Source organism: Cydia pomonella, chromosome 23 (assembly GCF_033807575.1).
Source record: "Cydia pomonella isolate Wapato2018A chromosome 23, ilCydPomo1, whole genome shotgun sequence".
NCBI lineage: Eukaryota > Metazoa > Arthropoda > Insecta > Lepidoptera > Tortricidae > Cydia > Cydia pomonella.
Genome location: NC_084725.1, coordinates 4,469,692 through 4,488,356, shown reverse-complemented (window position 1 = coordinate 4,488,356; position 18,665 = coordinate 4,469,692). Strand labels below are relative to the sequence as shown.

The 18,665-nt window shown below is 36.9% G+C and overlaps 1 protein-coding gene across 1 annotated transcript; it reads left to right on the top strand.

The window, feature by feature from the left end:
* The first annotated feature begins 9,946 nt into the window (after positions 1–9,946).
* On the top strand, positions 9,947–18,378 carry LOC133530731 (acyl-CoA Delta(11) desaturase-like). Its single transcript, XM_061868765.1, has 5 exons — positions 9,947–10,053; positions 13,690–13,876; positions 15,105–15,267; positions 16,084–16,257; positions 17,085–18,378. The coding sequence occupies exons 2-5, from the start codon at positions 13,690–13,692 to the stop codon at positions 17,563–17,565; spliced, it is 1,005 nt and encodes a 334-aa protein (XP_061724749.1). The 5' UTR covers positions 9,947–10,053; the 3' UTR covers positions 17,566–18,378.
* The last annotated feature ends 287 nt before the right edge of the window (positions 18,379–18,665 follow it).

Here is an 18,665-nt window from a genome sequence, read left to right as displayed (position 1 = left end):
ACTTTCATTTACATCTAATTATTGAATAAAGCGCTTTAAACATCTTACTTAAATCAGTAACTGACTACCGGGGACGCAGCTATACGTTAGACAGGTCAAGCCAGGGGCCTTATTCGAGATGCACAACTGTCAAATTTCGCGTCCACATCAAATCAACACTTGATTCTATCGCATGTTGATTGTATCAAGTGTTGATTCTATCAACTGTGGATATTATCATTTGGAACAATCAAAACTCATTCATAGAAAAAATAATCAAACAAAAATCAACTTTGTTTATTACTACTATATAGTTTGAAATGGCTCTGAACTCGAAGTGGTTCGGTTTGATTTGATTGTCACCTGACTGTGGATTGCTAATGTCAAATTTTGACAAGTGTTGATTTTATTGCTAGACTTTATTGTCCATGGGCTTGGGCACCATCTTGGATTTTTTGACGTACGACAGGGAATACCCTTCCTTTCCTACAATATATGGCATAGAGTAAAGCGTCTTTTTTTTTTAAACATAAGTTTACAGGAATCAGCGACATCTTGTATTCGATAGGATAAGTAATGCGCTATGAACAATGCGGCGGCGAGTAGTGAAACTGTACCTGACAACGTCAATCAATTAAAAAGTGACCACACAGTTGATGGTCGATAAAGGTGATTATTAATTGAATATTAACGACAATAAAGAACTATTGACATGCGATCTTTTTGTTGAACCCACACCTACACGTCGAATAATGCTCGCTCCACATATTCTCCTATAAACGCTCAAAATTGTAAAAAAAATTGATGCAATTTACTCCGCACCCAGTCTCAAGTTGCTTCTAAACCACATTCACGAACCAAGTTGTAACCTAACACATCTGTAAATATAAGGCATATGATTTAGAGATAAAGTCCGTTTTTTTTAAATTACGAGATGGTTCATGAATAACCTTTATTACTATAAAAATAATACATTTGTCAAAAAAAAAAATCTGTATTGCGCTATTACATAATGCATAAAATTGATATAAAGATAGGTACCATAGTAGCTCGCTCACTTGGTCTATCAACAACTATTTTAATGCTCTTTGTACTCGTATACGCGACCCCATTGTATGACATCGGAACGCATGTATGAGATCTCAAATTATTAAGATAAGACCTACTGTACTGTCTATATTACTTACCAAGACCTAAGTACCTATTATTTATATGTACCTACACAAAGAGAATTCCTATGTTAAAAGGAGATTAAATACATATTTTGTTATTCAACTACAAATAAAATAGAATTTATCTTTTTCAGTTAACACATTTTTTTACCGATTTCTTTAATAAAATAAAACATTAAAGTATTATGTGACTATATTTCATTGTCTTCGGTGTAGATTATTTACTGATGTTCCAACCTCCTCGGCCTCGACCTCGGCGGACTTTCTCTGATCAAATCGGGGAAATCCTGAAGAAAGGCCAGGTCAAGAGCACCCTAAACCGACGAGCGTGTATGAGGAATGTCATGAAAGTGAAGGAAGCGAAAGAGGTATGTCAGGATCGTAGCAAGTGGAAATCCGTGGTCTCTGCCTACCCCTTCGGGAAACAGGCGTGATTGTATGTATGTATGTATGTATGATGTTCCAATTTCCTATATCAGTTTGGTACCAGGAAATATAAAAACTACACCTCTTCAAAAACTTTGCTGGTAGTTCGACATCTGTAAGTTTAAATACATATAAAACATGATAAAAACACTTAAGTCAAAAACGTATACATAAAATATTTGCCCTATATTCTGGTCGCTCGGTAGGGTGCCCAGAAGGCTGGGTGCATTTCCGCGCTGGTTAACATTGCTGATCCTCTGGTCACCAGAAGCCTAAATAAGGCGCTCTCATAGAGCCACGCTAGTGCCCTAGAGTTTCAAATTCAACCCCAAGTGCCACAAATATGTAGTTAAGGGTTTAAATTCTGGATCAAGAACATGGAATACTATTCGCTAGTAAGGCCATAGGTATTAGAAAAAAATAATAGTAGGAGACGGCCGTGGTCATGGTAGGTGGTACAGGTGGGCCAGGCAAGCTCTGAAATTATGCACCTATTTTACTATAACTTTGTTCACCTGTGTATATTTACTGTTTCCATGAAAATCATTTTTAATATGTAGCCCGTGTAATCGGGCTGTATAATTGGTCTCATATTTTTTAACACAAAATCATAATTTTAATTCAATAATTAATGGTGTTTTACATATTAATCATTAATTTACCTATTTTGCAATATTTTCTTGCATATAATAATATTGTTTACTTCAATTGACGTGTTTATTATTTTCGTTACTATGTCAACGTTAATACTTAAAAAATTATAACGTGAAGGTTGAGTCCGCAGTACAGTTACAGTTTACGTACATAGTGGCATTAGCACAGTCGGATTAGGACCAAACTCGAAATGTCTGAACAGTCACGAAATTTGGTATGTATATACGCCCCTTAAAGGCCCCTTTTTCATGCCCATACCATTTGACATTTGGGGACCTCGAGGAACCGCAGCCATCTTGGAAAATGTGGACCATCCAGGAGAAATTCGCGTTTTACTCTAAATCTACGTTCTTTATTCAATAATCGTGTAAGGCAACATTCGAGCTTATAAAATTCTACATAAAATAGTTTGAGACATCTTTGCGAAAAAAAATGATCTTGCTTTAAAAAATACTTGCTAAACCCAGATTTAGCCCTTATACCCTTTCATGGGATATTCTCTTAATAGGAAACTTGGAAGAATAAAAATTCCACTTTTAACTATACATTTGTACATAATCTACCCCAATATCAATATTTTACTTGACTGCAACTTAACCAGAAAGTAGGGTTATGGGTATAAGTACTGAGGATTCAGGACATCCTGTAGCTTAGGATACTGGACGGATTTTTTAAATGACGTATTATTTAGCCCTAAACTTTTTTCTTCCGTTAATTTTAGTAACTTTGTATTGCATAGCACTTGTATACTAACTGTGGATCTACTGATGTCTGTTTTACTGTACTCCGCTCAATAGTTTAGGCGCTAGAAGAAAAAATATGATTTAATATTCGGAGTCCTCTCAAGGCGGCTGTATTGATTTTTCTTTAACAGAACAAGTAAAAGTAGGTTGGGAAATCAAGAATCAGCAAGAGGAATCTAACGATACGTCATTTAAAAAAATCCGTCCAGTATCCTAATACCTAGCTACTGGGTGTACTGAATCATCAGTACTTACACCCATAACCCTTCTTTCTGGTTTAGTCACAGTAGAGTAAAATGTTAATATTGGGGAAGACCACGTACAAATGTATAGTTAAAAATAGAATTCATATTCCTCCGAGTTTCCTTTTAAGAGAATGTCCCCTGGAAGTGTATAAGCGTTAAACTTAGATTCAGCAAGTATTCTCTATAACAAGATGTATTGTTCTGCAAAGATATCGAGGACTTTTTTGTGTAGAATTTAATAAGTTTTAATGTTGACTGTTGTGTTGATGGTACACATTTTCCAAGATGGCTCGGATTCCTCGAGGTCCCCAAATGTTAAATGGTTTGGGCATGAAAAAGGGGCCTTTAATTTATATACATAATAAATTTCATGACTGTTACAGAGATTTCGAGGTTGGTCCTAATCCGATTATGCTACATTGTGCGTCCGCAGCAAATTCGGTTCTCCATACAAATGTAGTTACGCTCTCATTTTAAAATGACTTGCTAGATTGCTCTGAAACTTTGTACTTACAATAGGATATGGTATGTCTATGCCTATAATTAATTTAAAACATAAATGTGAAATGAGAGCCAATTAAGTTCAATATTAAGAATATATGTCGTTGTTGACTCGCCGACAACGGAATTGAGATCTATATGGGTGCCATGTTCTGTGCTGTGTAGAAAATCCTGAAATTATAAAGGATTTGTCTTGGCTAGTTTTTACGTATAGGCTACGTATCACCGAAACGTCACAAACACCACGAAGGTTTGGCTTGTACGGGCCCTCGTTTTTCCTATAGGGAGCGTGCATGAACTGTAGGAGGCAGCACAGGAGCCGTCAGATTTTTGGCGCGAGGCGTAAATGTGATGTTTTTTGTTCCGATGTAGCCCACAAGATGGCAGAACCTACTATGCACAAGAAAGCACGTGACGTGTAAATGTGCATGTTTATGGTTCCGATTCAGACCACAAGATGGCAGACCCTACAACGCGCACGGTCCCTATATTCTTATACGCTGCGGAGACCTGGACTATCCGAAAGACAGAGGAGAAGACGATAGACGCCCTAGAAAAATGGTGCTGGAGGAAAATGCTGGGGATATCCTGGACCGAGTTTCGGACTAATGTCTCCATCCTTAAAGAACTCCGTATCAAGCAGCGCCTTTCGACTCTCGTAAAGACCCGCATACTCAGTTTTTTCGGTCACGTCTCGAGGAGGAACAATGACTCCATAGAGCGTCTAGTGGTGCAGGGTAGAGCAAACGGAAAAAGACCGCGCAAAAGGCCACCTATGCGATGGACTGACCAAATCAAATCTGCCATGAAGGGTCCCCTGAACGCATTTGCCAGAATGGCCTCCAACCGCGAAAAATGGCGAGAAATCGTACGGCAAGCAACATCTGCGCCTGATATCAGCAGTTGACCACGACGCTCTGCAAAGAGTACAACGACAAAGAAGAAGAAGACGTATCATATTTGTCTAAAATTTGGTTTGTTGGTACACACACAAGGGATAGTCTCTAGCTAGGTACGGGGTGCCACACTCGTCAGCGCGACGGCGATATTTTTTACCTTTTACCTAAAAATCTCAAATTTGTGTACGGGCTCAGCTCCTGTTTCGTCTTAAGCCTGAATTTAACAGATTCTGACTCACAGGGGGCTTTGAGCATGCTGTTGCGTTCGTTTTCAAATTTTGAAAAAAAGAAGTAGCCTAACAACACAATAAATGCTTGTTTTTCCGCATTCTTCACTATATCTCCCTGTCTCACTACTATCTGACCTTCTAACCCAGAGGGGAAAATATACCTTATTGGGGCTACTCCATCTTCCTCATGATAATATATTTTACTTTACTGAAAAGCAATCGGTACATGTTACAAGATGCACATTGTTAAGAGCCGGGGTTAGAACCCACGACCATTGGTTTTAAAATGAAGCTTTGTATATAATTTGTATTTTTATAATAAATCTGTTTTCTTGTTGACATTTTGTGGTATTGTATTGCTTTATGTTAATTGTCAAGATATTTCTTTCATCCTGGACAATTGTCACATGCGTCACATGTACGTTTTTATGATAGATCTACATCGACGCAACTGCATGTCATTGTCAAAGAGCATATAATCACTACGTTTTAAGAGACGGGACTTCCATACTAGCGAGTGGAATCAGTTTGTTTCGCAAATCATTACCAAAATGTACGACAAAGAACTGTCAAAGAACCATAGTACCAACATAAGCGATTTAAATAGTGTAGTACGCTACACGCTTACGATTCTTATCGATATCGATAAAATGGGGAGGGTTGAAACATAGGCTCCCGTCTACAAATTTTGTACTCGAAATCAGGTTAGCATCGAGTCCACATTTAAGTTGTATGTTATATAGTGGATAGTTCTTAATTGGACTACTATCTGGTTGGGCTTAATGTGAACCCGAATTACTTTAATACAGTTTTTAAGTCGTGTTTTTTTATTTTATTAAATGCTTGATTTTCATAATGATGTGCACATACATGTTTGAATAAATGTAACTTTTCTATGGGAAGATGTATCAGGTCTTCGTTCCCAACAAATTTGGCCCACTGCCTGCATCTGAAAACATACAGCCTTGGAAAAACATGACTTTATCTACAGTTTATATTCCATGTGTTTGCTAATGAGATGATCAACTGATTATTTCGCGCTAATATGCATCTATAAATCATGTTTTTCGGCATCCAGTTATCAACAACCCTTTATCAATGCTTTAACTTTTTATGTATTTATATGTCTGTTAATCATGAGAACGAGTCTGGCCTTGTTGGCAGCGATCCTGCCTATGAAGCCGATGGTCCCAGGTTGAAACTGGAACGGGCATTTATTAGTGTGATGAGCATGAATATTTGTTCCTGAGACATGGGTATTTTCTATGTATTTATAAATACTTATAAATTAGGTCTATGTACATATATATATATATATATATATATATACATTATTGCACAAACTGACTTAGTACTAAAGTATGAATGGCATGTGTTGTGGGTATATATATATATCGTTGTCTAAATACCCACAACACGTGCCATTCATAATTTAGTACTAAGTCAGTTTGTGTAGTAATGTCCTATAATATTTCTTTATTTATCATAAAAACAAAGATTCATTTTCTTACATTTTAAGTTAATATATTAAATAATCACTAGATAAAAAAAATATGTTAACTAATGACCATTAATGCATAAGTAATAGATAATTTATGCATTATTAATCTTCGACGAATTAATTATGGTCATATTGCATGCTAGTTCTAAGGAAATTTCACATATTTAATTTAATTATTTACACTGATATACAAATAAAACTACAGTTATCGATAGTTATAGTACATCCCTAGTTCACAACGAAAAATAATGTAAAATATCTAATTTTCGATGTGTTTATAGCCTGCTGACCCAAAATAAGGTCAAAAGTATCTAAAGCAATACTTACCAGTCTTGGCAGTCTTCATCCAAGGGAAATTTCGCCATAAAATCCCTTTTTTCGTGATTTTCTCGAGTGGCTCGCTTGCCACATATTTCACACTTAGTAAACCGTTTTCTCGCTGGCATTGTAACAAACTCGCTCTTTACTCTGATCACGGTTGACTATTTTCGATTTTTGCACTAAATAATAAAGAAATTACACGAAATACCAGAACAAAACATTGAAGCCTTCAAAACAAACAAAGCAATTAGGCTGACAGTAGACTTGATGTAAACTTGACAGAATAAATAGCACTGACGTTTTCTTTTTTTTCGTTGGCAATGATTTGCGAAACAAATTCCATACAAAACTTTTTTCTTCCTAGTTGCGTCAGCCTGATCGGAATTTGGCAGCTAACTCCATCTTGCGTCCAGTAGAAGAATCAAAATCGTACAGGTAAAACTACTCTCTGCCTTAGGATCCCCTTTTAAATGTCATAAATCCAAACATGGCAGCCATACCCATCGACAAAAAAGTCTACCGTTGATCTAATTTCATTTGACAGTTAACTAATACGTATTCGACACGCTTATATTTGACAACTAGAATCCTGACTAGAGCTGGGACTGCGTACCAAAAGTACGTCTCTGTTACTCGTACCAAAAGTACGTCTAAAATACCAGTTTTACGAGTATGACCCCCAATAGGCAGTTTACGTATTTGCCGTGCTTAGGCGTCTTACAAATAAGGATTATTTATACAAATATCGACTTATTATTTCGGTAAGGGTCGGAAATATGGTGACGTTTTGAGTGAAGGCTATGAATCTATTGTCATATTTTTGTTATATATTATTACATTATTTTTAGATACAACAGACACCCAGACGACCATCTGTTAACAAAATTTTATTTTACCTAAAGTAACGGTAAGAATGGAGGTACGAGGTGATAAAAGTTTCATATTTGTTTTATTTCAGAAATCAAAGTCCGTACTTTTAAATACTCGACAAGCTAAAAGTAGTCTATTACAAATAACCTGTTCCAAAAACTATTCCGGTACAACGCCCCGCCTCTAGTGTGGATATTGTTCACTGACAGGTGGTGATAATAGCAATTCGACAAGTCACAATATTTCTCACATCAAATGGAAATCAACACGAAACGTCACTTTTAGCATGTCGAATAAGGGCCCTGGTTTCGAAGGAACAAAATTGACTTTATTGCCCATGAAGACTGGCCGTCCTCCAGCCCGGACCTTAACCCCCTGGATTATGCTACACGGCAGGTTATTGAGGAGAAAGCATGTGCTAAACCCCACACAAATCTTGACTCCCTCAATCGGGCCATAGTTAAGACAGTGACGGAATTAGACATGACAATCGTGCGTGCCGCTATTGATGGCTGGCCTCGTCGTTTGAGGGCTGTTGTCAAGGCCAGAGGAGGCCATTTTGAATTATATTAAATAAATAAATATTATAGGACATTATTTCACAAATTGACTAAGTCCCACAGTAAGCTCAATAAGCCTTGTGTTGATATTGTCATATGTGATTCCTGATTTTGTGTACTTCATTTTAATATATAGTTTATTCACCTTTCGTTCGTATATTTTATGTAGATAAAGATTATTGCAGTAACAGAATTTAGTAACCAACTAGGTAGACGTGCGAAAATCGGAGTTCATAATCATAAACATATGCATACATTTCAGATAAACCTATTTAAAATATTTTATAAAAGATATTTCCGAAATTTACATAGGTAATTGCCTATGACGTGGTGACCTGGTGACAGGTAAAGATGAAGTTAATATAATTATTTTAGGGTTCTACGTAGATTACAGCGCCAATCGATCTTAAGGATCTTAATTAAAATCAGTTCAGTTCAAATAAGTTCAGAGTGGACATATATCATGTATAGAGACAGACAGGCAGGCACTCATACAAAACAGGACAACCATAATATTCCCTTTTTTAGCTTTGCCGCGGTCGGGTATAAATACAGCTTTAGGTAGACAATTAAAGTTGTCCACAGACATTTAAGACATTAACTAAGCTATTAGATAATGGCGGACCGATCAAGATCCCAGAAATACCTGCCTATTTGAACATTCCGGCCTCGCTTACCTACAAGTTGGTCATCGGTTCAATTTGAAGCCCTGAGTAGGAACTCTATTTATGTGGCCTCGGCCTTAGGTGACATCACACTTGACTATTCAATTCAATATTTTATTTCAGGCATGAATTGTGTTAGTAATATGCTTATGAAACGAAGTGTTAGTAGATTACATTTTTTTATAATTAATTAATTATCGGGACTAAGTGTTTAGTCCGCATGCAGAGTTATCCAGCGGGCCAGCATTGTTTTGCCCCAGCGACGCGCCAATGCGCCCAGAATGTTGTTGGGACTGCCACGAAAACTTTGCTTTCCTGCAGCTCATCCTTTGGTCATGCACGGGAATGCACCAAGGACGGCTTGGCCTTGCAGCCCTAGACTAGGCAGAGCTCGATCTTCGGCCTCGCTTGAGTCACTAGGCGATTTGTTCGTACAAAGGGAGAGGTCAGTTTGGAACCTTTGGCCTGTACACAAGATGTTTAGCTAATATTTGATGAAAAAGTTAAGACAAACATAATACCTACATTTAAATAGTACTTTAATAATGTACACATAGAATCATGGTTTAGAATAGTCAATATACAAGTATAAAACAGTTGTAAGAAAAAAATATAACTGGCTTTATTTTCTCACGGAGATACACGAGACGAGACGGAGGATTTTCTTTCCGCCTTTATGGAACCGAATGCTGGGCATCAACAAAACAACACGTTCAAAAACTACATACAACAGAGATGCGCATACTTCGCTGGTCAGCTGGAGTCACCCGGAAAGATAGGATCCGTAACGAATACGTGAGAGGTAGTTTTAAAATCGCTCCTATTGAAGAAAAGCTGAAGGAAAAGCGATTACGCTGGTACGGTCACGTGCTCAGACGAAACGAGGCCGTGGAAGACGTCTTGCTACTTGGCTGACAACGGTCCAGAATGACCTGAAAAACACAAATATTGACGCCGGAACTGCAACAAATCGTCCTGTGTGGAGAAAGAGGATGAGGAGAGCCGACCCCAGATAATGGGAAAAGGCTTAGGTTGAAGAAGAGAAAATTTATTTTATATGCCTAAAGCTTATTTTCATATATTGCTATCTACTGAATTATCATCTATATTATAGTATCTAAAAGAAATTAGAGTTCTTATCCTGTGACCGTGCGGAACCCCTTTACGCGGCACGAATTTACACTTCGTCTGGTTTATCTTACATATATATCTATCTTCGCTCGAGTCACCGGCAATAGTGCAACAGAAGTGTGGGCACACTAGTGTTATATTTTTAAGAATTATAAGGTAAGTCTATGTCATATATTATAAATTTTCTGCACTTACATACGTATATATTTTTGTCACCACACTAGCTGGTAAAAACTCTCTGGATTGATCAAAAACGAATGAAAAAGTTGCGTTTTATCCACAGGTGTGGCAAAGTAAATCTAATGCAATTTTTAAGTTGTTTCCTTATGTGGGCTGGTAGAATGGAGTTTTAAAATTATGATTTTGAATGATAAATATTGAATAACAACCATTTGGATTTGAGTGGGTTTGATTTTGTTTGATATTTTACAGTACCTAAGTATTTTCTCGCATTGGTAACGTGAAAAAAATTATGTTTCACTCGGTGGCAAAATTTGTTTAACTTTCTTGGCTTGAACCTGTCGCAACGCTCAAGATTCCACTATTCGAACCACTCGTTTGCTCATGTATTAATATTAGCACGAGCGGTTAAACAACAACTTTGCCCCCTTGTAAAACAGATAACTATAATCTTATTGTACGACTATCCATAATATACATTCTTAAAACAAAACAATTGCTTATTTTGGTCAATTAATTGTTATTTGATATTTAAATTCTTTAAAATTACAAGTTTATTAAAAGTAAAATAATACAAACCCACATCAAATAAATAAATAAAACAAAACATAATATTATACATTCTTAAAATATAAACCTTACTTACTATATTTTTACCCTATCAACTAAGAAAATTAAAATTGTATTCTGTAGAGTGGCAGAGTAATAATGTATTGTAAATTTCGAGCCTGAACCTGAGTCAGAACCTGAAATCATAAAAACAACATACTTTTACATATCATAAAAAAATAATCTCTTGAATTAAATATATATAATATATATTATATATATTTAATTCAAGAGAATATATATATCTTGAATTATATATATATATATATTTATCATATTTATGTATATATTTATATGTTATACATATATTTGTGCTGTTTTATTTTTTTCCTCTGTTCTGGTTCTCCATTTATATTTGCTACCCTTATACATATTTCTTCCTTACAGTAATTTCTACTACCTGAAGGTTGTCTGGAAGAGATCGCTTTTTAGCGATAAGACCGCCTGTTGTTGCTTAGTTTTTTATGTTAATTACTGTATTTAATCATGTTTTCGTTGTGCACAATAAAGAATATTATTATTATTATTATTAAATATTTAATGAATTAAAACAATGTACTAATAAAATCAAAAGCCGATTTTTTGGAAAAAATATCTTTGTTCGAAAAATCGGATGGTAATTAATAACTCGTTTATGTTATGTATACTATTCTTTGTTACTGTTAATTCATTAAGATTAAAGAATTTAGTAGGTAGTTACTATTAAAGTAAGGGATGGCGTGCATGGAGGCAGAGGAGACAGCCGCCCACGTCATTCTTGAATGCCCAGGGTTGGCAGAGTACCGGGCACAATACCTCGGTTCTCCGGGGTCTCTCTCAGAAGTCGTCGGCAACATCAAGAGTCTGCTAGGCTTCTTGGTAGAGTTGGGTTGGCAAGAGTAGTGCCGACAACCCACCACGCAAAATAGGCGCGAATTACGACGTTGAGTTGCGGAAACCAAGCCCGCGAATACCAATACTATTAAAGTAAAACTATTTGCCCACATCCTGTAAGGTTCGTTGTGTATCTACACTACATAAAAAGGCCAACAACGGCTTTCTTCGAACTAAAAATTATTTCCTTTGGCAGAATAATCTTTGTGTTTCTGAGATGCATACGTATGAGATTAATAACTGTTTAAGTTTAGGTTCTAAGTCAAGTTTAGTATCATTGTCAACTAAATTAAAAAGTGCTTTTATTCATCTTGATCGGTCTAGCGGTTATTGAATCCCCATACACACTTCCAACTCCCCTTTTCACACCCTTTTTCGGACATTTCGGACCCGGGTATGTCCTTAAACTACGTCCAAAAGAGAGGTATGGGCAATGTGAATGTCATCTCGCCTTGTGTGGTAGGGCACAGCACAGCAGATGTCATTCCAGATCTAGAGCAGAGCCCAACTGGGGAAGTACCTCCACCTTACAGAAAACCGCAGCCAAATAACACTTGACCCTACTCATAGTGTTGTGTTCCTGCCGGTGAGTAAGGTTGCCAGAGCTCAACGAGGGGGGTGGGGTTAGGGTCGGCAACGCGCATGTAACGCCTCTGGAGTTGCAGGTGTACATAGGCTACGGAGACTGCTAACCATCCGGCAGGCCGTATGCATGTTTGCCACCGACGTAGTATTAAAAAAAAAAACCCTTAAAAAGGGATGATTATTGGGACAAAACTATCCTGTGTTCTTCCCCGGGAGTCCCGGGACTCAAATCACTCAAACTATTTCTATACAACTTAAATTTCATTTAAATCGGTTTAGCGTTTACTGACTTTTTGGAATAAAAGCTATCGTATGTTATTTCTCGATCATTCTCATTTTCTGAGAATATTTCTCGACATCCGTCTTATTGCCACGACTCTTTTCGTACATTTTGTATGGGTCGCGGGAATTATTATACATATATTTTTTTAGTATGCAGACTATCTGTATACTAAATTTGAATAATACTCCGGCACACCCACTTTGTCAGTAGAAAAGGCGTGATTTTTTTTATGGGAAGTCAACCCTTCGCGCCTGCAATTTTTATATTTGCCACCTTTCTCTACTGACAAAGTGGGTCTGCCAGTGTACCTATAAATTGGTTCAGCGGCTTAAGCGTGAAGAGGAAAAAAAAAAACGGTATTTTTCTCATATTTTATGTTTTTATTTCGGAATGGTGTCAATACTGTCAATATGATACCATAAATCAATTCGGCATCCCCGATTTAATACGAAAACGGCACCAAACTTGGCCTAGTAGCTTAAATGATGTAGGTATCAAGATAAAGTTGAGAGCCCTCCCAACGATAAAATTTACATCAAAAACCTCTACTTTTTAAATCCATTTTTGGGTCCTAAGGACTAAACCTGCCAAATCATAGAACAAAAAGATGATAAGGTTCAACTTATCTAAAACAATAAAAATTAAAAAACTATTTATAAACTTGAACATATAAAAAAAAAAGTTGGTCACCGGGCGAGATTCGAACCCGTAACACTCGTTTAGCAGTCCGCGTCTTAACCCGCTGGGCCAGACGGACAGTGGCCGACAACACGAAATTAGCGACCATATTCTGCGTCGCAAGAAAAACGCATGAAAACTCGAAAACACGCGTTTTCCCAAACATAAGACTAATCTAGATCGATTGTATACCCTCAAAAACCCCCATATACCAAATTTCATCGAAATCGTTAGAGCCGTTTTCGAGATCACAGATATATATATATATATATATATATATATATATATATATATATATACAAGAATTGCTCGTTTAAAGGTATAAGATATGATACTTTGTAAGTAGGTACTTCATATGTTCTACATGAAATCATAATCATTTATTTATTGCAGTAGGTACTTATTATGTTGTGCATGAATGCAATAAAGAAATGATTATGATTACACAATCATAATCATTTATTTATTGCATCGTGAGAGCACGAGGGGTTAAACAACAACAACAACAACTTTGCCTCCTTTAAAACAATTAACTACGTTTATCGTTTACTTAGTTTTAAAAAGTATCTAACTTTATTTAACAGATGGCACCATATAGCGAAGAATACGAAATATTAAAAGAAAACACTAAGCCCGTTTCGCCCCAGGCAGCGCCGCGGGAATACACAGTAGTGTACTCCGTGGTACTGATCTTCGTGTATTGGCACATTGGAGCGCTGTATGGGCTGTATTTGGGGTTCACCTCTGCAAAATGGGCGACTATCATATTCAGTACGTATGGCAATGTTATTTTGACTACATCAGTTGCTAAGGGCCCTCTTATTGATGGTTAAAAAGCTGATGAGGAGGTTGCATTTTATCCACATGTGGGGCAAAGTAATCTGATGCTCGAGTTGTTTCCTTGCAGAATTGACTTTTACATGATGATTTTGAATGATAAATATTTAATGACGTTCATTTGGATTTGATTTTAATTTTGTTTGATATCTAACATCTAATATTTTCTTGGGGTTGGTGTAGTGAAAAATTTGTTTAACCCTCATGATTGAAACCCTCGCAACGCTCAAGATTCCATTTTTCGAACCTTTCGCTTGCACGGGTATCAATATTAACACAAGTAGTTAAACAACAACTTTACCCCCTTGTAAAACAAATAGGTATGTAACTATTTCACCACACCAGCTCGTCATTATCATTTATTTATCATACAAATATGGTCACCCTACTAGTCACGTGACTCAATTGCAACGGAATGTTGTGACCGGTCGTCAAAATTTATCATTAAGTTGTTTTCTTATGATGGCTGGTAGAATTAAATTTAAAAAAATGATTTTTAACGATAAATAGGCATTTAGAAAATTTTATTAAATAATCATTTATTTCAGGCATTTACAGCCCTGTGTGTTAGTAACATACAAAGTAAAAAATAAAAATTCATGTTAAGACTTACAGCTATATAAAACCTAACATGCAAAAACGAGGTAGGTACAGTGCGCTTCGAAATTGCTTGGAGAAATTAAGAATGAATTTATTGATAAAGTCGCCATGCACATTTACAAAAATATTGTAACGTTCGTTTGGATTTCATTTTGTTTGATGTTTTACAGCTAGTATTTTCATCGTGTTGATGTGGTGAAATAGTTGTTTCACTCGGTGGCAATTTTTTTAAAACTTCGTACCTAGAAACCCACGGAACGTTCAAAATTCCACAACAATTTTTAATGTATTTTTTTTGTGTTACCTACCTACTTGTATTTTCATTTCTAAATTTGTTCACAAAATGTAGGTACCTGTTTTATTTATCGTGAAAGTACTTGGTTATTTACTGTAAACTTATAGGTGATAAATAAACGACATTGAAATTGAAATGGCTCGAAACACAACGTACGTAACTGCACAGCGACACTATTTTCCACAGCGTTGACTAGACGCTGATGCTCGACACACGAGGGTCTCTAAGGTGCAGACATGTTTTAAATTTGGTATTATAATATTTCAGACTACCTGATATATGTGTCAGGGGGCTTCGCCATCACGGCCGGATCGCACCGGCTCTGGTCGCACCGCGCCTTTAAGGCGAAACTGCCGCTGCAGATTCTCCTCATGCTGCTGCAGACCATGTCGTGCCAGAAGAGTGTTCTTAACTGGGTACGGGATCACAGGTAGGTACAAATTTTATAATTATGTAGGTACCTAAAGTAACCAGCGAGGGATAGACTTAGGTCATTTCCTGAAGTTAGTTGGAAGAGAGTCCATAAAAGAAGAGAAAGAGTAAAGAGCTTTTATTTCAGTTTTATGTTTACAGACATACCAGGCAGGGCCTGTATCGCGGGGAACCAATTACAATATAAATATCAGAACTAGTTAAAATTTAAAATCTAACATTTGGTAAGAAATTACTTACTTAGTTTGTAGTTTAGTAGCCAAACTACAAACTAAGGCTAATACTAAACTCAAAAATTGAAACTAAATATCAACAACAAGTCTTCTGTCTCGGCATAATTCTGTGAGTGCAGCCGTTTGAAAAACAGTTTTTTCGCTTCCATTCCATGGGGATAACTTTGCCTTAGCATTGATGTGTAATCTCTAGGTTAATAAGGCTTGTTCTGCCAATGTGCCACCTACATAACCTACATTTGCATATTTGCCAGATTTTTACAGTTAAAAGGAAACATATTTTTTTAATGAAATATTTACGTAGGTATTACTTGGACGCCCATAGCTAGGTATTACTCGGACGCAACGTAAAAATGTATCCGTTATTTCTTGCGCCACCAGAAGGCCTCGCTAAATCTACCTTGCCCACACTAAATTTTATACCCCGCCACTGTACCTAGTCACAGTATGGGTAGCCTAGAGGTTATGGCAATAGCCGCGAAAGCTGAAGACGCTGGTTCGAATTCGACCTCAGCCATTTCGGACTCGGGTCACTTTTTATTTAGTATATGACATCGAACTCAATTTGTTGTTTGTAACAGGTTACACCACATGTATTGTGACACTGACGCGGACCCATACAACTCAACCAGAGGGATATTTTACTCCCACATCGGCTGGTTGATGGTGAAGAAACATCCAGAAGTCATTAGAAAAGGAAGAACGATTGACATGTCGGATTTAGAGAACAATCCTGTGTTAAAGTTTCAAAAAAAGTAAGTACCGTCGAAATTGCCAATTTTAAATTAGTTCTCCTTTCGGACACTACGTGCCCTACGTGCAAGACAGTCAAAGGCTCAGCTACTAACAAATCTGATACGTGTATTTTTCATACGACCACACATATTCTAAGGGTAGTCAGTATAAGCCAAAATTAACTATCTTTTATGTTTTACGAACCATCAAAACCCTTTTATTTTTCCTTATAAAATAATTCAACACGCAATGAATCTTTTTGTTTTATCATTTTGTCACCTTGTTTTTACTCAAAACGTCGCATTTACTGTCGCGTCGTCACAACTGACACAAGTGCATGTTGCGGAAAGTTGACCTCGTGGCAGTCAGCTTTGGTGTACCCGATCCCTAAAAAGGCGACCATTCAAATCCGTCCAACTACAGGCCAATAACTATAGCCGAGAAATGGGCTCGAAGATAATGGCGTTCATTTTAAACTCCAATATTTCTCGGGAAAACGTCATCGAGAGCCGAATCAGACTTGTGTCTGAAATCGAGACCTCCCTAAAAGAAGTCTCTGAATGGGGTCGACTTAACTTAGTGCATTTTAACCCTACCGCCTCTTTCCGCCATCGCCCTACGCGACAACATTTCCATCTTCATCACTTAGACAGTCTTCACCTGTGGGTTTCACCTGTTGAAAATTATTATTAAGTTCCCTACATCTACGGTAGGGAACTTAATAATAATTTTCAACAAAAAGTTACCTAATGAATTTAAAATATTTTTAACTCCTATTTTCAATTATTCGCAATTTCGATGACGCGGTTGGGATATTACTCAACTAATGAAAAGCATTTTGTTTCAGATTCTACCCCATTTTGGTCACTCTAATGGCGTTCATACTTCCCGCGCTAATACCAGTAATCTTCTGGCAAGAGTCTCTGAACATCGCACACCACGTTTCCCTGGTCCATCTCGTCGTAGGGTCTCATATGACATTCGCTATAAATAGTATCGCGCACGCATTTGGGAGTAAACCTTATGATAAAACCATATCACCGACTCAAAGTATATCTTTGTCTTTAGTCACATTTGGAGAAGGATATCACAACTATCACCACGTTTTCCCGTTCGATTATAGAGTCGCCGAATTGGGAAATAATTATTTAAATTTGACTACGAATTTCATCGATTTCTTCGCGTGGATCGGATGGGCGTACGACTTGAAATATGCGTCTCCTGATATGGTTGCAAAAAGAGCGAAAAGAACCGGCGATGGGACTGATTTATGGGGACGAGCTATAGAACATGCGGATATTCAGGCCAAGAGAGTACATCCCAGCTAATAAAAGGGTTAAATAACAAAAGATACATAAGTGTTTGTATACTCCGGAAGTTCTGTTGGTTCTAAAAATAGGAGTTACTTATATATACGGATATAACTCGGTAATACTCCCCTACAGCGCTACTATTGGGTTAGAGGTTGAAATAAGGGGTGGAAGAGCGCTATAGTAGTGCTATAATAGCGTTGATTAAGCACTTAGGAGTTAAAGGGATGGCAAATAAGTGACCATTAACTATTTGAGTTTCATGTGTAGGTCCAGACTCCAGATAATTGATACATTTAGCTTTTGATCGTATATTAGCATTTCTGATCAGCATTTGTAACACAAGAAGGTATTTGCACACAATCTTCCTTTGCCACTATCTACTTTGGTTGTAGATGTTTTCAATGTTTTATTATTGTTCGTAAGCTTGTGACACTTTGAAGTGAAATCTAATAGCGAATAAATAAAAGTAAATAGTAAAAGCGCATTGATACCGGCGTTATTTGTAGATTTATAACGGCGCAATTAATTACACTGTCAATAACTATATGTATTAACAAAGTTTTAAAGGGCCTCTGATCCTTTGTATATTTATCAAATGGTAATTACTGTAGGTAATGGCAGCTACTGTAGCTCCTACAGCTGAACTTCTTAAACACTTTTATGTCACCTCAGCCTATAGGCAAAGACCGTTCTATGTCTCTAGGTTATAAAATAGGTGCCAAGTGTCGCCGAATTGTTTGTTGGAAAGGAAACTAAAAAAAAAGTCAGGATGATAAAATCGATATTGTCGGATTACTTATACTGTGAATATATGGTCTTGGTTTTAAATTATGTTTGATTTAAGAATCCCTATACCTCGAATATTAACCAAGATGACTTGAAACAGTAAGTACGGAAAATATAAATACTTATGGAACTGACGAGCGCGAAGGGCAAATTAATCAAGAGTTAGGGCCGGTACCCCAAGATAGGGGCGGTACCGTTATTTATCTGACTTGCCTGAATGCCTGGCCGCAGTAAGAGGTATAAAACTACAATGAAAACATAGTTAAAGCAATGTAGGCATTATTTTGTAGATAGGGTCACCCAGCTGACTAACCTAACTGAATTAAATA

Excerpts from the sequence above, each read along its gene's own strand:
- LOC133530731 (XM_061868765.1), top strand. The coding sequence starts at position 13,690 with ATGGCACCATATAGCGAAGAATACGAAATATTAAAAGAAAACACTAAG. Across the intron at positions 13,877-15,104 it reads ATGGGCGACTATCATATTCA|ACTACCTGATATATGTGTCA; the intron begins GTACGTATGGCA and ends ATAATATTTCAG. Across the intron at positions 15,268-16,083 it reads AACTGGGTACGGGATCACAG|GTTACACCACATGTATTGTG; the intron begins GTAGGTACAAAT and ends TGTTTGTAACAG.